Below are 23,528 nucleotides of genomic sequence, written 5' to 3'. Positions count from 1 at the left end.
ATTAAAAATGGGGGGGTGCAAACTAAAGAAACGTTTAGGCATTTCACTGGAAAATTCAGTCGTGTATAGAAATGAACGGAATAGACCAAATATTGTGTACAAAGTCCACAGAGTATTTTTTTAAGACACAATTCAGATTAAAGAAGAAGAAGAGAAGAGCATTTAGCTTATGTAAACGCAGCTGTGTCCATACAGCCATTCCTGAGCCGGTGAATGCACTGGTTTTCTAGTTTTCAGTCATTGTTGCAGAGACTATTTGCAGCTAAAGATTGAAAGACCCCTGATATGTTATATTTTTTGATCAGGTGGCATGTAAAAACGAGCTGTTCTTCTCTATGAGACTTAAAAATATTTTGAATCTATTGTAAAATAATATTTTAGCATTTGACTATCTGTGTCGTTTTTCAAAGCAGCTGAGATACCGTGCAACAAGATAATCTGGTGAAGATTTGTGTCTCTCCAGATCACAGCAACCAAGTGTGCATTAAATATCATGCAGGGATTGTCATATTGCCACAGCTGTTGTGAAGCACCTTATTTCATGTCTAAGTACAATTATATGGGGAAAGGTTGAGCTTAACTGTGACATCCTCTTCCTGATTCTCCCTCCATATGTAGATACAAATTTATAGGTGCTCCATTCAGACAGATATACACTTAAAAATCGTACGCACCCTCGTTGCTGGATAACAAGCCCATTATTAGTCGTCAAGAGAGGGATGAGGCCATAATTGAATATGTATGACCGGCAGTGCCTTATGTAAACAGATAAATGAGAGCCTGCCCTCATGAATATTCATGCCGATTAGTTCATCTGGCCCTGTGATGAGGATATTAACATGGCTGTTCCACCTGTGTGTATGTGTCTGAAGAAAAAGAGCGGTTTTCCAGACATGACACTGGCCCAGTGTTTGTGTTAGTCCAGAGGCTGAGCAAGAGAAGTCCCCGGAGAAGTATTTGGTTAATGCTAGACTTCTCATATCCTGTCTCGCTCTGGTCTGGCATGTGTGTTGGAATCATCTTTAATTATTTGCTTTAAAGGGGGTTAGACTTTCCATCAGGGCAGATGAGTGGCATGGACTGAAGGCTGGTTTTGTGTGTCCCGGCGTGGTTCGTCGTCTTTTTCGTTTTAATGACGTGTAGCAACAGAACCAGATTAAATGCGTAGCGAGCGGAGCTCACGTTAGAGAATGGTGGTCGTGAAATAAAAAGAACAAAGTATTGCATTGAGCCAAGAGAAAAAAGGTAACGGTGTCGTCTGTATTTTGGGCTTTTGGAGAAACAACGATTTTCTGCCTCACCTTGTCCTCTTTGTTTTTTTTTTTTTGGAGGGAGATTTCTTTTAGTTTTATGTGGAGACAATAGGGAGCCCTGCTTGCTGTGCCCATAACCATTTAATTTATGGACAATCAAAGAAAGTGTAATAAAAAAGACCTATGGAAAGCGTATGAAAAAACCATTAAGGAAAATTGAGGTCCTTTGGGGTGTTTCATATAAAATCAAATCAGAGGCCTTTGCGAAGATCAAGCGATGCATATGAAGGCGGACCGGAGGGCTGTTAAATCTGACGACGGATGGGGGCTCGACGAATACTTTTTTTTTGAGAAAGCCAGATTATTTTCCATTTAATGCCTGCGAGACTGTGAGATTTGTTGAAACAAATGTATATGTGCCATTTCATGCGCTCGCATCTGGGCTCTGCATTTCAAAACACTCTCTCACCACAGCTTTATGCTTATTACTGCATGGCATTTGATAGCAAAACAAATCATTCTTCCCCCTGACTATTACCATTCAGAGCTGTAGGTATAATGTGTTTTCTTTGCTTTAATTAGTTGGCGGTTATGCTGATCCAGAGTTTGTTTTCTCATCTAGGTTGTCATTGACCTTAAAATACCCCCAGTGTCTTGTTGAGGCCTTAGCGATCTGAAAAGCATAACACAATGTGGCCTTCCCCGCTGTAGCGCACTGATAATGTTACAGTCGGGCCAAAGCGGCCCATATAGGCTTTCAAATGGCGTAAGTGGCAATAACCACAGACTCGTTTAATGTTTCTCTTCATTAGCACTGCTCACAGATATTTTTTCGGTCTCTTGCCCTTTTCATCTGCAAAGAAACAATTTTTGGCTCCCTTATAATACGCCATTAAATGAATGATTTTTTTTAATGAGTCAAAAAAAGGATTAATCATTTTACTACGCACGTCATTTTGTCTGGTGATTGTAGAAAGCAGACGAAGGGACGTGACTGCCAGATTCGTCGAAATTAACTTTGAAAATTGAATCGGTAGTTTGCGTGACATTCCGTTTATTTGATAATGGAATATTGTGGCCCTAATTTCAGCTCATTCTAATTACATCTGACAGTTGTTTGTTTGGAGTGAAATCCAATTAAAGTGTACACTTTTCAAGCGGAATACTCCGGTTCCTCCTTAAAGAAATAATGACCCCATGATGGCTCTGAAAATAAATGTTTTTTTGTGGGCATACAAGGGTAAACTCGCAACAGCTGTCAGAACAGAGTTTGTTTAAAAAAGCAAATGCCTTTGGTCTAAAGTTCATTTGGAGAACTCTCTAATTAAATATAGGCCCAGACCTTAAGTTAATTAGTAATTCTCTGGCTCCAGAAATTAGGGAGATCAGGAGCACGATCTCTCGTGCTGCCATATAAAGGCATTAGGGCCTGCACGGGAGAACTTAGTTAGCAGTAATTCATGCTTTAATAGATTGTTTGACATGTTTTGTGAAATTCCTGCGTGAAGAACTCTCTGGTTAGCGCATAGCTAGCGGCGCTGGAATGCATGCAGGGATACCTGGCCTGTGATTATGTTTATAATACTAGATAATTACAGGACCGGCAGGCTGGATGCTCAGTCTTTACTGAGCAACTTGAACTTTAAACTTTTATTGTTTCTCTGGGAAAATGACAGCACGGAAAGGTCAAAATCTGCGAGCGAAAAACGGGCTCTCGTTCCAAATGGCGCCTGCTCACTGCTCACGGCCCATGCGGTAGCGTGTCAAAACATTCATCAGGTTAAAGTTAGTTAACAGAGGACGACCGTAGAAATATAACACCTGTCTGACAGGCTTAACAGGGTATATTTTTAGATGGCTTGTTAAACGGTGATTTCACCCCCTCCCATGTGTTTTTTGGAGGTGAAATATGTGGCCTGTGTTTGACTTTGTGTGTGTGTGTGTGTGTTTGGTCCTCACCCCCATCACTGCAATGTAAGCCATGTTTGTAGGCCTTATTTGAAAGCAGCGAACACAAAGCGTGTGATTACATGAGCGTCACTCATTCGGACAACTTCGATTGCAGGACTGACGTTTTTAATTCTGCTTTATTTGTTTTTATGTATTGGAAGGGACTAGTGCTTTCAAACAGATGTGCGTAAAACTACGATTTATGTAACTGGTAAGCGCTTTCATATTGTATGTATTGTACTTCACAAGAACATGTTTGACCAGTAGATTAAAATTTATTTAGCACAGGGAAATCAAAGGATTAGTCAGTCATCATTTTAACTCTAATCCAGCTCGGCAAAAACTAGACAAAGAGGGTGATTACTGAACACAGACGGGCAAAGCTACAACTAGATTCTCTGCTTTTCTTGTTGAGAACGGGAAAAAAAAAAAAAACACTCATCATTCACACAAAAGGAAAATGCTCTGAACTTTTCCCCCCTCCTTCGAAGAGAAAAAAAGCGAAGCAGAAAGCAAACATATTCATCACTTGTGCTTGTGTGGACAGCAGAAAGATCACGAGATGAATTCACGTCAAGCCAGTGAATCGGAGAAAACAACTCTAATTTTAGTCAGTGCCTCCTCTGAGAAATGTGCGTTTCTAGTGTTTAGTCATATTCTCTGACAGTGCCTGTGCATGTTTTTATTTGTTTGTGCGCCATTACTATAAAGAGGAAACAGCATATCTGCTTTCCTAATTAAGCCGTAAGACTCACCAGGGGCGACGCACTGATTTGCATCTGGCTTATTTCTCTTAGCAAAACACACAGCAAATATGCCTGATGGGTCTCAGGTGGGCAAACGTGCGTGGTTGTCTCTGCGACGCTCTCTAAGTTAACTGTGAAGAGAGAGAGAGAGAGAGAGAGGTGGGGTTAAAGAGATGATCTGCTGTGTCACGTGGACACGGGCACCAGAGAAGATGTGAAACCAGATGTGGGGTGAAAAAAAGGCTAAAGAGGAAGACTAGTGGGGAACCTGCCAGCATACGTTCTCCTTTCCCCTCCTTCTCTTTTTCTCAGTTGAAAAAGAATGTTAATGATTTTTTTCACCCCCCTGCGCTCCTCCAGAGACACTGCCTCATTGTTTGTCATGAGGACCTTTTCTTTCAAACTTAATTACCTTCTCCCCTTTTTCTGTGACTTGGACTGAAAGTTTGCACTGTGTCGGGAGAGGTCGTCACACATTCTTTTTACGCTCCTTTTCATTAATCCAGGGTGTGCAGGCATTTTTTCTCTGTGTCGGGACGGTAGGGGTGGGTAATGGAAGAGCCTCGGAATGATCCGCAGGAAGCTTAAAGCCGGTTAATGCAGTATAATAGTCTGGACATAGACTGGCCTTTGTTTGTGCGGTTCATTTCGAATCAGGCGTAATTAACTCCAGAGTGTTTCCAGATTGCCAGCAAGGAGAAATTGCAGCCTTCTCTGCTTTGAATTGAGAAAAGACATTAGCTATGTAGATTATGTTTCCCTTTGATACCGGCCTCTCCTGTTAAAAGTTTTCGAATGGGAGAGGGAGTCGTATAAACCCAGGCACTCTTTTTTCCCCCCTCTCATTTAAAGGGTCTTTTTGAAGTAATTTTGTATGTAAAACTTAGGTCGCGTGATACGTTTTTTTCCCCCCATTCTTTCGTTTTTAGTAGTACAAGGTTTTAAAGATTTAAAAACTGGAACTTTTTTCATACTTAACTTGTTTTGTGCTTCAAATCGTTTGACTCTTTTGTTAAACTCCAGCCACAGAAAGGTAATTTGTACAACAGCTAAATAGACGTCTTTTTGCTGATGTGGATATGCCACACCCGACAGTAATGATATGTTGCGTATTGAAAATGAGGCCCTTAAATGTGGTTATGGCACAGGGGAGATATCCTGCTTCTACTGTTACACCTCTGGGCATCGACGGGGTCGGGAAAAGCCTTTCTCTCTGCCCTTTGCAATTCTCTCTCTGTTTTGGACTTAAACAAGAAAGAATTAAGCCTCCCGGTGTCCTTGGAGGCCAGAGAAGCTCTTGATGTTTGGATAATACCACTTTGATGGATTTTTCATCAGTTCTTTCTGCATGGCAACAAATAAACAAGTATAATTAGACTTGTGAAGGCCTATTCATGCCTTTGTTAGGATTAGATATATGTGCAGTTTGCATGCTGTGACTCTCTTTTGTCTTTCCCTAACTCACTATGACATTTTGATAGAGGATTTGGTGTTGAGAAAAGCCCCAGCAGAGGCTGGGGTGACCTTTCTTAAATCGGATATAATTCGGAGGCGTTTTACCTATTTTTCCTGTTTCTTTCTTTCCCATTTGTATTGCAGTTCCACTTCAGCAACGCGTGACACATATGTGCACGCTAACGTTTAACTTTTGTCTATGCCTCAAAAAAAGTACGACCTGAAAAACTATTTAGGGAAGAAAGGGTGATGAAATCCTTTTTCTTTGGGTGGGGGGCCGTGGGTTGGATCAGGGGTAGTCTTAGCACTCGGGTAAACCTAGCATTCCTACTCCATTATTCCCGTCTCTTGATCAGATCACATTCTTTTAATCACTTCACAGGCAGCGTCTCCACAGAGAACCGAGAGCGAAGCCGAGACAGTCTTAATTAAAAAACAGAGGTTGAAACACTGTTTGCCATCTTTTTCTTCGAATGGGAACGGGAGCCATTTCCATGCAATGAGATCTGTCCTCATTGTTTTGAGAGAGCGCTCTTTCAGTTCCAAGAAAAAGAGCTTAGTGTTTGTTTTTTTTTCTTTTTCTTTTTGTAGCCTTTGCTTTTTAGACCGAGTAGAAGGAGGGAAAGTAAGACGAGAGAGAAAAGCTGTTTCACAGTTAAGTTACAACACGTTGGAGGAATTGTAAAACGTCGTGTAGAAAAAGGTGTTAACAGAGGAAAAATGCAGTCAGAAAGAACATAGAGCCCCTTTTAATAGCAAAGTATGTACTTAAGACTAGTTTCTGTTTCTTTTTAATGGAAAAGAGAGTATGTTAACAATCGAGATTGAGCTGGTTTGAAGAAAGACGCCTGCATGTGATTCCTTTAAAGTCGTTCTTGTCAGGCATCTTGAGCGCTTGAGGATGTCTGGATAATATGCAGTGACTTGCTGTAACAAACAGTGATTTTTATATTTATTTTTGTGGGAAGAAATTGATGGGCACACTTAAGTTACCGGGGCTGATTGTCAATGAAACGTCTTCTGATGCGAAATATCAATATGAAAGCTAGAGGTGCTCTCAGCATCCCTGGATACTTGCCTCATATCAAAACAAGCGTAGCTCTGAGCTGTTTAGCTCTTTTGTGCCTTGCTTTATAATTCATAGGCATGTAATGATTCACATGCATAGCCAAAAATGTAGAGACACAGGCAAATCCAGAGGAGGCATCTCTCTCAGCACTTCAAGTGTCAAGAAATGCATAATTCATCTCAAACTGCGTGTTTTATGTCCGGACCCGCATTAACTGATGTTGTGTGTTAGGATCCGAAGGAAAGCAACAAACACGCGCAGTTGCACACAAAATCTCTGCATAAATTCAATTTTTCTACTACCTGAAAGAAGGAAAAAAGAGAATGAGGAAGCCGGTTGGATAATTACAGCTTCCATATTGTATTTGATACCTTTTAAAGGCTGAATTCAAAGAGAAACAAATCACAGGCAGCCGCTGACAAGGTAGACACACGAGGGAGAGTGTGTGTTTTGTGAAGGTTGCTTGTTTTATGATGTGCAGTGGGTTTTGTGTTAACGTCGCTGGAATGTTGTGTGCGGCTCACACACTCACCCAGCGCCCACAGGCCCTGGAGGCACAGCTGCTGGCTCTGTGATCTTACACTGGGAGATGCAGAAATTATCACAGGAGAACACTGTAATCTAGTCCTCGCTTCCCTGCCAAACGTGTGTTTTTGGAGACGTACATTCCTCTCGGCTTGCATAAATGACCCCCCGCCAAACTTCGCCACTGCACACATACACAGACACACCTTTCTTCTTTTCTTGTGTGAAGCTAATTCTAAAAGGTGCTAATTTTGCACTAATTGCTGAACAGTGTTGCTCTCAGGGCATTTGGGAGCAATCTGTTTATTTTATTCAGCAGTGCATTGTGCAGATCACCCCCACCATTTGTTAATTATACAATTTAATTTACATTTTATTAATGTGATAGCTTATCTGCATTTCCTAGCAGAAGTATTCTAATTCTTTACTTCTGTGCATTTTCTTGTGTTAAGAATATACTTGATACAATTGATCTTTTCTGTGTGTAATATTCATATGATTTTCCAGACGCATTTATCCAAGGCTTCATTTAAATGAATCCCTGATTTGCTTTGTATCAAAATAATGATCTGGAAAAAAGTGATTTGCACATAGCTATGTGGAGAGGGCATGTTTGCAATTGTTGTTTAATTTTGCATCATCTTTTAACCTCGTTTGCATTTTTTTTAAAAGTGCTTTTCCAAATTGCATTGTGTTCAATAAGCTATTATCAAGTTTCCTATATTCTTGAGAATAATTAAAAAATAATCCTGGTGCAGCAGACAGGGCTGCCGTTTTAAAATTCTGGGTCTGTCTTCAGTGCATTTAATTCTAATTGAAAACACAGCAGTTGCAAGCCTGTCATTGTTGGCCTTCACCACAAATCTCTACCTCTTCTGCACACACTGATATCACACTGAAAATTTGGAGCAGCTGGGTTTCTCTTTGCTCTCTGGGCCTCATTCGCACATCTGGGCAAGGTAGGCACATATGCTTCGGATCCAACTCTATTTCAGCGTCCAAGCTTAGTCCCAGTTTTTGAATCTGCAGTGCCAGCCTTGAGAATAAATTGTGTGTTGTCCAAGAAAAAAAAAAAATGATTGAAGGGTTTTCATCAGCAAGGTGCACATAAGATTTGTGAAAGCCAGGAGAGACCCTGATTGAGACAGTGACGGTTGGGAGATGGGCAGCCATCCAGGATAGATAACATCGCAATGGTATTTCAAATGGTGTGCTTTATGCGCTCGGGTTTTTGTGGGCTGCCAAGGATGAAAAATGAAAAACAAAAAAAGTGAAAAGAAATTGCGAGATGGCCCTCCCGGGGTGACTGGACTGGGTGTGCTAAATATTAATTTGAGTTTGAGGTGATTGTCGGAGAGGCCAAAGCGTGGGCTAGAATTTGGATGGCTGCTTAATCAGGGCTTGTTAGATACCTGCTGGGGGATCTCTCAGAGGGAAGATTTGGTATAAGCTGATTTACTGAGTAACATAGGAACTGCCTAGAGATACTGCCTCTCTTTGCCAAAGTGGTCATGATTTGAATGTGGTGGTCCACCCCTCTTTTCTTTTCTTATTGTAATTATGCTGCAGTGATAAAGGGGCTCGCAGAAACATTTCTGTGGGAGTAGGGATATGCCGCTATCAACTTTTCCTGTTCCTAATGCTTTTATCACGGTATACAATATTATCACGGTATAGAAATGTATTTTAAATAGTCGTCATAATATAGTATCACAGGTTAAATATTTCTTATAACAAAAATAATTGAAGATTTAAATACAATAGAGCAATACAGAAAAATACATATATAAAGTTAAAAGTTTTACACAGATTAAAGTGCAAAAGAACTATAAATATCAATAGGTATCACTTTACAATGAGACCTCATTTGTTAACGCATTAACATTCACAATGAGCAATAGCCACATTTGCTACAGAAGTTATTAATATATAAGTCTTAGTTCATGTTAGCTCATTAAATAACAGTTGCAACTCTCAATCTTAACAATGTGTTATTAAATAATGGAATACCTAAGATTAATGAATGTTCAGAAGAATTTTTCATTGGCAGTTTGCTAACTAATGCATTAACTAATGTTAACTAATGAAGCCCTAATGTATAATGTAAAGTCTGAATTAACAATAAAGAATCAAAACACTTTCAGACAATATCTAGAGCATGTTGTAGTCCAGATTAAAAAAAAAAACAAAACAAAAAACTTTGAAAATAAATAGCCTACTAAGTCTAAATATTTAAGTATTTGACTGTGATGAACACCGTATAGCAAATCTACAAATCTGAATGGCTATATAAATCTATTTAAATATGTTTAGTAGTAGTACAGCTGCTTTATTTATGGGGTTTCCAGGGTAATGGCTGCATTTTCAACAGTTTAGGCCATCTGCTGTCAGAGGGTGAATGTGCTTTCATTCAGCGCGTCTCTCACGTGTTCCCCCTTGTGCTTCTCATGCGTGCTCGTTTACATCAGAGCACACACTCTTTCAAGCAGCATACAGCTAGTTGATGGAAAAAGTATTCTGAAAATGCATCCCAAATTCTGAATAATTTGTAATATATAATTCACGGTATTTAGAAGTGCCCATGATAACAATATTGTGCATATTCATTACCGTGATATCGCATTATCGAATACCAGCACATCTGTGTGGGAGTGGTCTAATTTTAAGGGGAGTGCTGCACATGTTATTGAAAAAGTCTCATACTTAAACTGCTTTTTTTAACAATTGAAACCTCTTGTTAACAAATTTTTGAGCTAATTCACAAATAATTGCAGCTCAGGAATGCTCTCTATATCTTCAAGGATAACATATGCTAAAGATCAGGTTCGTTATCGTTATACATGTTCTAATTTGTATTTGCTCTCTTTTTTATCTTATTTATGCAGGTCCCTGACAGGCTGGATGAAATGAGATCCCCATGTAGTGATTACCATGGAAACTTGTGATTCCCCTTCTCTCTCAAGGCAGGAAAATGGGCAGCAGATATCAAAGCTACGTGAGACGACACATCTTGATAATGAGGTGCCAGAGAAAGTCCCTGGGATGGAGCCTGACAAGGAAAACAGCCCTGCGGATGACAACCTGAGGACGGAGGAGAGCCGTCGAGAGATTGCGTTGGGATTGAGCGCAGAAAATGCGATAGGTGCGGCCACTAAAGAGATCCCCTGCAACGAATGTGCCACTTCCTTCTCGAGTTTACAGAAATACATGGAGCACCACTGCCCGAACGCTCGCCTTCCTCTTCTGAAGGACGAGAATGAGAGCGAGGTCAGTGACCTTGAGGACAGCGATGTAGAGAACCTGACAGGAGAGATAGTTTACCAGCCAGATGGCTCAGCTTTTATTCTTGAGGACTCCAAAGAAGGTGGCCAGTCAGGGGTCAAAAGCCTCTTTTCCCCAGCACTGTTTTCAAACTCCCAAACTGCTGCCGGGGACAAGACTGAGCAGTCGGCCACAGCCCCCATGTCCTTTTATCCACAAGTGATCAATACCTTTCACATCACTTCATCCCTCGGGAAACCATTTACGGCCGATCAGGCTTTCCCAAATACCTCAGCATTAGCAGGAGATGGTCCTGTGTTGCACAGTTTCCGTGTGTACGATCTCCGACACAAGAGTGATAAAGACTATCTTACCATTGATGGCGCAGCCAAAAACTCCTGTGTGTCCAAAGATGTTCCAAACAATGTGGACTTGTCTAAATTTGATGGTTGCATTAGTGATGGGAAAAGGAAACCTATTCTGATGTGTTTCTTGTGCAAGTTGTCTTTTGGTTATAGTAGGTCATTTGTAACCCATGCTGTGCATGATCATCGGATGACCCTCAATGAACAGGAGCAAAAGCTCCTTAGTAATAAATATGTCTCTGCCATCATACAGGGCATTGGTAAAGACAAAGAACCTCTTATAAGCTTTCTGGAACCAAAAAAAAACAATTCTGTGTTACCACACTTTTCTACTGCAAACTTCATGGGCCCTGATCCAGGCATTCGCAGCCTGTGGAACACCTTTCACATAGAAAATGGTGATTCCCTGCAGGCTGGTTTCGCCTTCCTAAAAGGAAGTGCCAGTTTGGCATCTTCTGCAGACCAGTCGCCCAGGAGTGCCCAGATGCCAAAGGCTGAACTGAACCTCGGGGTTGCGACCACCTCGGCACTCAAATCCCCCGTCAGCTCTGTGTCTCTCCAGCGCTCGTCGCCAGGAGCTGGGTGCAGGGATCAGGAGAGCAACTGTGAACGGCAGAAGGACATTAGCACTTTGCATGCCAATGGTGAGCTCCCCATCAAAAGTGAGCCCAGAGACATGGCCGACGCTGAGGAGGATGAAGACATGTATTTGAATGAGCTCGACGACGATGGCGTTTGTGAACTTGGGGATAGTACCAGTAGCAAAGATTTCCCTCTCTTAAACCAAAGCATTTCTCCTTTATCGTCCAGTGTGCTAAAATTTACTGAAAGGGGTACTAATTCCTCTGTGACTGTTGCCAATGACCTAGAGAAGACAAAGCAAGCTGCTGCCAGCTTGGACTACAGCAATGACTACACGAGCGGAGGCAGCAAAGATGGCTGCGACTCCAACGGAGGCAGGGATGGCAGTCCGTCATCTCTTCCTCTTGACATGATGCGACGAGACGACGAAAGCCCTGGCCCACTGCACCAGCATGCTGCCACGCCCAGCACCCCTGGCACACCCGGCCCGGGAGAAGGCTCTCCTGGAAGTGGAATTGAATGCCCCAAGTGTGACACTGTCTTAGGTTCCTCGCGTTCACTTGGTGGTCACATGACCATGATGCACTCACGGAACTCCTGCAAGACGCTGAAATGCCCCAAATGCAATTGGCACTACAAGTACCAGCAGACCCTGGATGCTCACATGAAGGAGAAGCACCCAGAGTCTGAAGGCTCTTGTGTCTATTGCCGCACGGGCCAGCCTCACCCTCGACTCGCCCGGGGTGAGAGCTATACTTGCGGCTACAAACCTTTCCGCTGCGAGGTGTGCAACTACTCCACAACCACCAAAGGCAACCTTAGCATACACATGCAGTCGGACAAGCACCTTAACAATGTGCAGACGCTGCAGAACGGAGGAACGGAAGCCATCTACAACCATGCTGCTCCTGTGTCCAACGCCAGCCTGAGCGGGTGTGGGACCCCCTCACCCTCCAAGCCCAAACAGAAACCCACATGGCGATGTGAGGTCTGCGACTATGAGACCAATGTGGCTCGCAATTTGCGCATCCACATGACAAGTGAGAAACACATGCACAACATGATGCTTCTTCAGCAGAACATGAAGCAGATCCAGCACAACTTGCACATGGGCTTGGCACCGGCCGAGGCAGAGCTCTACCAGTACTACCTGGCCCAGAACATCGGGCTCACTGGTATGAAACTGGAGAACCCTTCAGACCCACAAATGATGATCAACCCCTTCCAGCTTGACCCTAGCACTGCCGCAGCTCTGGCTCCCGGTCACGGTGAGTAGTTTCCCCCCTTGGATATGCTTGTCACTCACTTTCTTTTGTTCTCTGTCTCCTTCACTGACTCCGGTCTTATTACTCTTGTCATTATTGTATCCTGCTCTCGACTTGTTCTGTGATTTGAGCTGCCATGTGAGAATCTGTTTCCTAATTTTCTTAAGATTAGCCCTCGTCTTAACATTGGCTGTAGTGAGCAGATGGCATACGAACAACATACAGCAGCAGTTTTATTCTTTCACTTTGTCGGTCAAGACCAAAAAAACCCCTTTCTGCATCTGTTTCTGAAAGCCGATACCCTTGTGCATTAATCTCTTGGATCTTTAATTCCATACGTAGTATAGACTGACACATATACATTAGCCTGTCAAGAAATATTGTTTCCACAAAAAACAAAACAAAAAAAAAGCATTATCTTTCATCCAGCAACTCAGAAACTCTCGTCTAACAAAATGCTATATTTGTACCTTGTCTTGATCTTGTGTAATTATTAAATTCAAAGCTTTTTTCTAGGGGGTTTAGAGTATGTGAAATGATCTAGTTTGCTTCTAAAAGTGCAGAGATCAAAGAACTAAATTACAATTAGATGTAAGATGATCTGTTTTTTATCATTTTAATTTTTTGGGCTACTGTTGAGGCAGGCTCGTTTTTTATTGATCAGGTTTGTGTCTTTAAAGAGAGAGAGAAAAAAAAAACATCCCTGAGTACAAACTCAGGAATGCCTGGTAGGAATAATTAAAGCTATCTGATGAGGGAGTTTAGAACTTGAAAGGGATGATTGTAATTGATCCTGATTCAATCCTATTATAGCTTTTTATAGTTAAGGCTTTATAAAAGCCATACTCCTTACTGGGGCTTTATTTTATCAAATCCTTTTGTATGGGTGCCCTACACCAGTCTCTCAGCTCTTTTTAAATTTCATTTAATAATAATAAAAAAAAACCTTTTCTCTTTTTCTCCTCCCTGTGTGCCCCACCTCTTCCCTTCTCCACCCCCCCCCCCACCTTTCCTTCTCTCTCTCTCTCTCTCTCTCTTTCTCCCCCTGCAGTAAATAATGAGCTGCCTGCGGAGCTGCGTCTTGCGAGTGGTCAGCTAATGGGTGATGACCTGTCCGTCCTCTCTGCTGGGGAGCTGTCACCTTGCATCAACGACCCGCTGCTGAAGCTCTTCCAGTGCGCGGTGTGCAACAAATTCAGCTCTGACAGCCTGGAAGCCCTCAGCGGGCACGTGGCGGCAGAGCGATCGCTTCCGGAAGAGGAGTGGAGGGCCGTGATGGGAGACGTCTACCAATGCAAGCTGTGCAACTACAACACGCAGCTCAAGGCCAATTTCCAGCTCCACTGCAAGACCGACAAGCACATGCAGAAGTATCAGCTGGTGGCCCACATCAAGGAAGGTGGCAAAGCCAACCAGTGGCGTCTCAAGTGCATTGCCATCGGCAACCCCGTGCACCTGAAGTGTAACGCCTGCGACTACTACAGCAACAGTGTGGAGAAGCTGAGACTGCATGCGACCAACCAGAGGCACGAAGCTGCGCTGAAGGTCTACAAGGTCAGCTATGCTTTACTTTGTGTTGAACTGTGTTATGACCCACTGTCCTAGTTCTGTGTGTTCTCTGTGTCACCTGGGTTAATATTTACTTTGTTTTGTTTAACTTTTACTTACTTTTATTGCATTATATCTATTTTATCACTGTATTTGAAAGAGTCAGGCCATAGTCAGGAGAATACAAACAGTGAACATTTTTTTTATGATGTCAGATGTCATTAGTCCAGCTTTAAATTTGTTTTGCCCTTCTATGCTCGCCCTTTTCCCAGTTTCCTCTGCTCTCTTTCCTGTAAAGACAGGATTGTGCCAGTCAGCCTGTTTACACGATACCTTTCAGAAATCAAACCTAACTGAATTTATGCTAGAAATATCAATATTTTTAACAGTTGGCCACTGTTGTAGCACTCTACTGAATTTTTGCCTCTGAGGAAAGCTGCCCCATCAGCCAGTGTATAACAACAAACATCATCTTCATCAACAGCTGACAAATTTTTAACACGCGACTGTGTATGCTTGTCAACATGCACGCATATGAAAGAGAAACATTAAAATTATTTTTAGATCCCCCTGTCTTTACTATTTTTTTTTAACATACAAATAACCAACATTAAATTTAGACATTCATTTTTCTGATTCGCGGGTCATTTTTGACTGTTTTGCTCAAGGCCTAAGGCAGATAACTGATCCACAGCGGTGGGGGTTGAACAGAGGCCTCTGCAGCCTCATCCTGTTCTTAAGTGCATTTGGGTGTTGACTTACTGGACTTGTGTGATTGCCTGAAACAATAATACTAACATCCTGAAATCATAGACCAGCATCACATCCCAGACACATTAGTGGACTCCTCTGGATAAACTGTATTAACTTAATGAGGATCTATTGACCAGCATTAGTCACTTTTGACTTGTGTGTGCTCGTAAGCTGGACTCAGCTGTATATTTAGAAAAGTGAATTTAGCAGCTGACAATGGCTAGACTGCAAACAAAATTGGCAGTCTTGTAATGATGGCAATAATGCGAACAATTCATTACTCTGACCTAATTACACACACAGTCATTCAAAAGGGGTTTTAAAAGGAAAATACAACTACTGTCGCTTTCACACCGAGAACCTCCTGAAAAATAGTTAAGTCAGAACCAAATGCTGAAAAAAAAAAACACCTTCTGAGAATAAGAAATGGTGAGTTTCTAGTACTTTTAAGAAATGGGACTTTGAGCTGCTTCGTGTTATTAATACATTCAGACAGTGTTAGAAATCCAGAGCAAGTAACTAAACAACAAAGAGCAAATCCTCCAATGGGTGAAGTCAGCATGAGGCAAATAAAGGGCTGAAAGAATCGCATGTGGTATTTGGAGGCCTGGCATTAAAGATGCAGTCCATGGGAATGTTTTGAAATCCTTAGCAGTTTAGAAAGGGCTGGGGGGTCAGGGGGCTTGGCTAATTCTCAAAGCAAATAAAAAGGCTCCATGGCAACAGAGAGCATTTCAGATCACGTCGAAAGACAAATAGATTGGAGATTAGAAGAAGAGAAAGGCCTAGTTTAGCTATGATCTTAGTAAGTCTAGCAGTAGATTTGTTTCTTCACGTGCACGTGTGGTTGTGTCACTGCCTGATTATTGACGCGATTGTTTGCGTTTATCCTGAAATGTTTAAGTAGTTTACCTGAATTTTTAGCAGCCGAGGAGCATCTTTACCATTTACACTTTCTTTTTTAGAACAGCAGGTGGCTATGTAGAGCATGTAGAAAATACTCCCGATATTTTAGCACTCAAATAGACGCCTACCCCTTTGAGTTTTATTGGCGCACACTTTAAGAAGTGTAAGAACAGGTGATGGGGCTGAATTTTGATGGGGAGAGAAGGCTGTCCACTTGACACACAGGGGGTGAAGGGGTTCGCTCTGGCTCTCTCATCTCCTTGCGCCCCCACCTTTACCCAGGGAGAGGGAAATCTGTTCTGCAGATGCGGCTTCTAATGCTTTTGGCAGGAACCGGGCCGTTTCGCTCATGTATATTTGGTAGTAAATGTTGGGAAAAAAAGAAAAAGGTTTCTTTATTTGACCAGAAAAACACCTCATCTTTTATGTTCAAAGGTGAAAGGGTAGCGTGCTAAAGAACAAAGTATTGATGACCTTTCCATATGAGCCCCAGAACACAAAGTATCTTTATAGCCCAGAATGATTGAGGATACAAACAAAAAGCATATTCAGTATTTTTATTACAGCTTTGTGCCTACGATTTAGGTTTTTGAGATTTGTCATACATTAAAAAAAGGCCTCAATTACATTAACAGTGCTATGTTTCTTTCTTTTCTTTTCTTTTTTTTTTTTTGTGTAAGGCTAGGTGGTTTTATAACTCCCAAGCCCACACCTAAAACAGCCTTGGATTTTTCCCCACTATTATGAAGTAATTTGGCTGTTAAAATAAATACAATGCAAATTCTTGACCCCTTAGTGTTTGGCATTAGCTTAAAGTAATGATATATTGTCGTTATACAATTATTGTTAATAACCACTCAAATAAACGCAGATGTAGTTGAGTGTAAATCTGTCAAGGCCTTTCAAAGGCGGCGTAACGCTTGATTAAGAAATGGTGAGAAATGTATGTTGCTCCAAAGAGCCGATTTGCGCTGGGCACTTGGGTCATTTGAAGCCAAGAATCTTCATAGTCAGTGTGTTGGAAGCGGGGGGAAAGCCAGATACCGACCCGCACCTGTTCACCAGGTGGTCCTCACCCCTCTGTTTGTCTCTTCCCTTCTCTCTCTACTTCCTCTCTCTGGAGGCTTGTGTGCAGCACATAAGGACGTCCAGTATGTATCCCCAGTTGCGCGTCAGGAGCTATGAACTGCTTAATTACAGCAGCCACCCCACTCCCCGAGCATCCGTCATCAGTCAAGCAGAATTTTCTGTCTGTCTGGAGTCCAAGGCTCCATTTCCATATTTGTGTTTTCCTCCTCTCTTTTTTTCCCTCCTCGTCTCCTTTCTCCTCGTTTTGAGCCACAGGGGCCATGGCACACATAATGCACCTCTCTCTGGTGGAGGCAGGCGGGGAGATGGAGCTGCAGCGACTGGCTTTCCGTGGCCTTGTCCCCAGGGAGAGGCAGATAGCCCATCTCATTATCCATGATACGGATGGCAACACCATTGGTCGGGGCAGGGAAATGAGAAGGGAAATTAAAAGAGGGGAGCAGAGAAAAGAGGGAGGAGAAGAGAATGCGAGAGTGAGGAGACTGGAATTTCAGATTTATCAAAGACTTTTCCCAACCCCTTTTATGACGTTTTTTTTCCTCTCTTTTATTCTCATGCAGAAGGTCAGTATTTCCTCCTCATTTCCCCTCTTTTTACTCTCTGCCTTTTGCTCTATCTTTCTAAACCAAGATGGCTGCCGGTTGATGGGCACATTATATTACAGCACATTCATTACTGAAGGTCAGCCGCACTCCTTCTCATTTGAAAATCAAATGCCCCATATATATGCAGCTCAAATTATTGTCTGTCATTTCCCCCGATCTGATGGTAAAATGGACAGGAGATTGAGTTGAGGGTATTTGCATAAAAAGCCATTGTGCTATAGAGGAATGAGGAGGATCTGTTTTGCATGCGCCTTCATGTAGCATCATCATCATCATTGGTGTTGTCCCTTAGCACACATTGTATTTTATTTTGGGGCTTTTTTCCAAAAAAATTCAATGAATACAGACCAGTCAGCACCAAAAATTTAAATTCTGACATTTACTCATTCTCATGTCATTTCAAACCTGTATTACTTATTTTCTTCTGCAGAACATTGAAACACATACACACACACAAACATAATATTTTGAAGAATGTATCAGCGGGTTTAGTCAATATAGTGAAAAAGTCAGTGGGGTCCAAAATTTTTTTTTTTTTTTTGTGTTCCATTAAAGGAAACTCCTACAGGTTTGAAACAATGTGAGGGTGATAAAAACATTGCACATTTTTGGGTGAACTATTGCTTTAGGTGCTTTAAAATACTGCGTTTTTATAGATTTGGTTTAACAATATTTTTTGCCTTTATTGTCACGCTGTCTTCATTATTAGACATGATGCCCCTAGAAAGCATCCAAACCTGGGAGGATATGAGAAAAAAAAAAAAACTAAACAGAAAAGCAGAGATTGCCTGGTCTCAGCTGTTTGTTAATAAGAGTCAGTGCGCTGCAGTACCAGAGGACTTTGCACAGGTCCAAACGACCTTACACAAGCCCTCGCTTTACTTTCCAAATGCAAACATAACCAGAGGCTCACAAATGCGTCCGTTTATCCACTTACTCTCTGCAGGCATAAAAGTATGTCAGCACTCTCTCAGCCTCCCACTCTGACCCGACATCGGGGCCAGATTATTCAGACGCTCTCGTCTTTCACCTGCACACAGATTACAATGGGAATCTTTCAGGGGAGGGCGCGTGGGGGAGGGGATATAATTAAAGCATACAGACAGACGAGTGTGGGTGCAAACACAAAGCCCAGGCTTCAGCTAGGCCCTGCTGTCATTAATCCTCATAGATATTAATAGGTATTTCTCCCATCATGCCCTCCCCACTCGTAAGCAGATGGTCATCTCCACACTGGCCCCACAGGACTAACGTTTGCTGACGGACAACTTAAAGCATTGTGTTAAAGTGTGGTGCCCCAGACACCCCTCTCTGTTTGGTTCTCTCCTTCTTTGCTGTTTTCTTTTCTTTCTGTCTTGTGAGATGAGTGGGGGGCCGCCATATGAGGATGCTCTGATATTAATAACCAGATGTGATCTTCCTGTTGGCCCTGGGTCAGAGAGGCCGGCCAGGTCAGCCCATTTGTCTCTGTGCAGGCACTGTGAAGGCTATTGAGGCTGACAGGTATGGGAACCATAACAGGGGAAATAAGACTTACCGAGCCCTGAAGGAGAGCTTGGCACTCCCAAGAACAAAGAGTGGCAGGAGTTTGTCATTTTTAGCCCTTTCCTTTCTTTTCCTCGTCCTTTTCTCTTTTTTTCCATCCTCCTTTTTTCACTCGCCCCCTCCACCCGTCCATTTCTCATGAGATTTGGGCCCAGCTTAACAAAGGATGACTCACAGTTCTCTGATAAGGCCAGCCGTGGAAGGACTTGAATTGCAATAATATGATATTCTTGGTGAAATAGCTGGCTGAAGGTAATTAGCTTTGTTTTAACTCTCCAGACACAGACGGAGAGCAAACATACGACTTTGTCTGGAAAGCATTATTGGACAATAAATGTATGCCTGAACATCACACGTTCCCCTGAGGTCTCCCCTGTAACTCAGCTGAGATTTTTCTTCCACTGCTAACCTTTATTTTCCCAGTTATTTTAAGTAGCTACACGCAGGCTTGCATGTTTAAAAAAAGAAGAATCGTCCCAAAGATTATTAGGTCAGTCAACAATTAACGGCAAAGAGAGAGAGAGAGTTTGCAGAAAAGATTGGAATTAAGATCAATATTGACGTGTGTCGTTTAATAAGAGCTGCGGCCCAGAACGGATGCCCGAGTGAAGACAGAGCAGCAGTCATGGGTGGCAGTTTTTGTTCACATTAACAGACCTGAATGCAAGAAAGCATTCCTCAAGTAATTGATTTTAAACATTAGGTGCTCACTGAATAGATAAGTAGAGTGTGATATTCGATTACAGAGCAAAGAACTCATTTAACCTCCTGTTCTTTCCTGGCCAGGATTTCCAACACACTATGACTTACCTCCCCTTAGGTTCAGCAGGATTAGACTGCTACTAGTAATCCTTAATGCTTTGAAATAGATCTGTTAGAAGTCCCACTCACTTGTTTGGGATTACAAATGCTTTTTTCCACATTTAGTTAAATTAACCCATTAAGTTCTCATTTTTCTAATTGTTAAAAATAGGGATGTCAACGATGAATCCATGGTCGATTAATTGTCGATAAGAGATGCAATCGATTAAAGCTATCAATGGTCGATTAAGCTATTTCATTTTGGGCTGCGTGCGACTCATGAGCAAAACACTTGCAAGTGGCTGTGAGTGACATTATATAAATCCATCATCCTTCATTCATAATGTACAAATTAAGCTTTTAATGTGATTTTAAACTTTAAAAATACATTAAAATATAAACAACACAAAGTTCTTCAACATGGAAAGCAATAGAAATGTAGTAACTATGTCATTTACTCAGATAGTTGTTTCATATCGGGCTCTGCGCAGGTCTGTGGGACACAGGACAGATTGGCTAGGCTATTCATTCCTACAACTTGTTAATATGTTCCTACGACTTATTAATGTGTGGCCACTGTCCATGTTACATTAATTTTGTTCCTTAAATAACTCATGATTAAACTAAAATTAGGGAACAAATTAATAAATTGAACAAATTCTTAATTCATGGTCATGAAATCTTTAATTTCCCTTCTCAAATGTTTACTTCAGTAAGAGATGTGAAAAATAAAAAAGTGAATGAGAAATAAAATAGACCTGTGTAATTAGAGGGTTAGACAGTGAGGATTTAGGAAAAGAAACAATGCCTAAATATTATTAAGTTTGTGTAAATTTGTGACCAACCGGAAAACCAGAACAAAGTGGTGATGCCACAGCTAAGAGCATCATTCACAAGTTTCTGCATGGACCCAACTAGCCAAGGGCACAGGTTTTCAAGCCCTGGGACAAAATGGGATGCTTTAAGGAAAATGTATAGCCTATGTAAGTAATAGGCCTAAAATAAAAATAACAGTTTGTTTTCATAAGAAAATAAAAGAGAAATATATCTGACTTAAGATTTAAAACAGTGTGGCACAGCACAACAAGTTCACAGAAAGGAAAGGATGACACTGTGCATTCTGTTTGTTTGCTTTATTTTACAAAAGCACAAATCATCTGTTTTTATTGTGAGTGTGCAAAAATAAAAGTAAACAATTTTGCGGATTATATCTTGTTCCAAAAATATATTTTTTTTATGTTTCATCTGTTCGATTGCGCCGGTGCCTCGCACACACACACACCACCTATTTTAGCAATTCAAACTTACACTGCAATCTGTTCATTATCAAAATAAAATTGTCAACCAAATATATAAAATGTTACACTGATCAGTTTAAAAATACTGAGTATACTGGTCCACTCTGCTGTTATTCCAAGGACATTTTTGCTCATGTGAAGAGGATGATCTTTTCCGTCTATATGCGAATGCGTGTAAACAGTCAACAAAGTAAAATGATCTCAACCGTACGCTGCAGTCTCTTAATTTTATCAAATGATCATAATCACATCTATTCATTTTACAATCCTGCTGCTAGCAATTTATTAAGACTAAAATCGCTTTAATTCGTGTGAGAAAGCATTTTTCTTTTATTTTTGCACATCCTGTCATGCTGGTGACTGCGTGCCGCTGCAATAGACACATTTTGCAGCATTAAGGTTAACGATCAATCGATTAATTGATCATTTTTTTTAATGAAGATCAATAATGGAAATGATCGAAAATTGACATCCCTAGTTAAAACCCTTTCCGTGAGATCTGGATGGCCTTTTTTGTTTAATGTAGTGTACTGTAATTAAACATTTTCCAGCGTTCGAATGCTCACCTTAGTTTCCCCTTAATATTTTGCTTAACTATATGGTGTCAAGCCTAATTGTTCACCTAAAGGTGCAGTGTGTTTAAAAAGAAGGCTGCTTGGTTTTTGTGATTCTCAGAGAACAAAGGCAAACATTTCAGTAATCTTCAAAGTGGCCAGTGGTATGTCGAGTGGACCGTGGAATGCAAGCTATGGCTAGGGATTTTCAGCGAAAAAACAATGGCTTTCCTTTTATGGGTTGTAACTGCATAAACTGTGGTCGAGGCATTAGCTGTATCAGTTGTATCAGCTTACAATACCGCAGTTTGAATTGATGTGTTTATGTGCATTAGAAGCACTAGAACATTTCGATTTGTCTGTATGTATTTAAGATTCTCAATATATCCCCACTGGCTCTTGATGTGTGGGTTAGTGGGTGGGTAAGGTGTTATTTACTTAGACTCTTTTGATACAGCAAAGGTTAAAAGCATTCACCCCTACAGGCTCGACTCCTGAAGATCTTCGTAGACAATATGCAAAGCGTTGGGCTAAGAAGTGCTCACATTGAGGAGTGAGAGCAGCAAAGCAAGAGGCAGGGCTCTTTAAACAAGCTCCTCTCCATGATCCCTGTGCTCTCTTCCTCCCTCCCTCTTTCCCTCCCTCCTATAATAGGATGCAAATCAGGGACCCTCCTCTATGTTGTTGTGGAAGGGGAGAAGGCAGATGGAACATGAAAGGGTTTAATGTTTAAAAGTATGAATAGGGAAAGCACACAGCGGTGAGCCGGAGCTCATTCTGCTCTTATCAGATACACAAGGTGGGAGATTGTCTCATCTTTGCATGGGATTATTTTAAAGGAAAGATTTCAGCCTGTAGACCATGCATTATAATTAGTCGGAATGCCACAGTCCTGTAATATTCCAGCAGAGGGTCACATGCTTGGATCATCCTTTCCTGTGCTTCTCACCTGAGACTATGAACTCATAACTTTTTGATGATGATGTGTTCAAAAGTCTCACTCAAAATAAAGTCATGCCACTTGGACCAGATTTTGAACCAATTTTAGGCTTACCACTATGCTCAATTGCAAAAAAAGCTAATTTTTCATGATAGTGTGGCATAGAGATGATGGTGAAGCCTCTGGTCTTTTTCACCTTCTGATGGAGACAGGCAAAGCTTTTAAGGGTAATGGTAAGGTCAGTGGATTTAATGGGAGAGAAGTGTCCAGGCGACAGATTTTAAATCACCATAATATAAATACACCTCCATTTTCATAGGGAGTTTGCTTTCTTTTAAGGCAATTTGAGGAGCAGACGAACACTCGTGTCTGTCTTAGCAGTGGGAAGGATTAGAGGAGTGAAGATTAAGGACTAGTTCTTAATCTTCCATATCAACTACAGAGGTGAGAGGTGATATGCAAATGGAATTTTCCATTGCTCCTGCTTCATGTTTAAGTCCAGTGATTCTATTATATAGACAAGAGGTTCATTTATCTGGCTACCAATCAGCAACAACAGGATGTCATCACCAGAGTCTCTGGATTTGTTTCAAAAATCTACCTAAGCATGAACATTATAAATGTGTAGTCCTGTCTATAGAGGCAGCTCGCTATATTGAAAATCTTTGAAATATGAGCATTATGACTTTTGTTTTTGTGTATTCAGGGTGTCAGTTAACCCATATTGTTCTGCTGCATCAGGAACTCTGTTTGACCCTCGACAGACTCTGAAAGTCCAGTGGGAAGAGTATGTGATTTAGGAATACCGTTGCATGAACCCTGTAGCGTCTTAATGTTTTTCGTTCATTCATTTCTGTCAAATTAACATTATTGTAGGCCTGATATATGCCAGATCAACAATATCAACACCACATGGAAATATTTATTTTCACGTGTCCCTCTTCGTCTCTTTACCACCTAAAGCCCCGTGTGCTGTTTGCTTTTATAGTGAGCCAATAGGAATTGGTTCTATCAGCGA

The 23,528-nt window shown here is 41.4% G+C and overlaps 1 protein-coding gene across 1 annotated transcript in view; it reads left to right on the top strand.

Moving 5' to 3' along the window:
* Window positions 1-23,528, top strand: part of LOC113042438 (zinc finger homeobox protein 4-like) — a 75,448-nt gene that overhangs the window by 9,650 nt on the left and 42,270 nt on the right. Inside the window, 2 exon segments of the mRNA XM_026201304.1 lie at window positions 9,884-12,474; window positions 13,523-14,025. Coding sequence (XP_026057089.1) covers window positions 9,930-12,474; window positions 13,523-14,025 — 3,048 coding nt within the window. The 5' untranslated portion in view covers window positions 9,884-9,929.

Source organism: Carassius auratus, chromosome 24 (assembly GCF_003368295.1).
Source record: "Carassius auratus strain Wakin chromosome 24, ASM336829v1, whole genome shotgun sequence".
In the NCBI taxonomy this organism is placed as follows: domain Eukaryota; kingdom Metazoa; phylum Chordata; class Actinopteri; order Cypriniformes; family Cyprinidae; genus Carassius; species Carassius auratus.
Note: the sequence above shows the minus strand (reverse complement) of the source record. Positions and strands in the feature narration are given on the sequence as shown.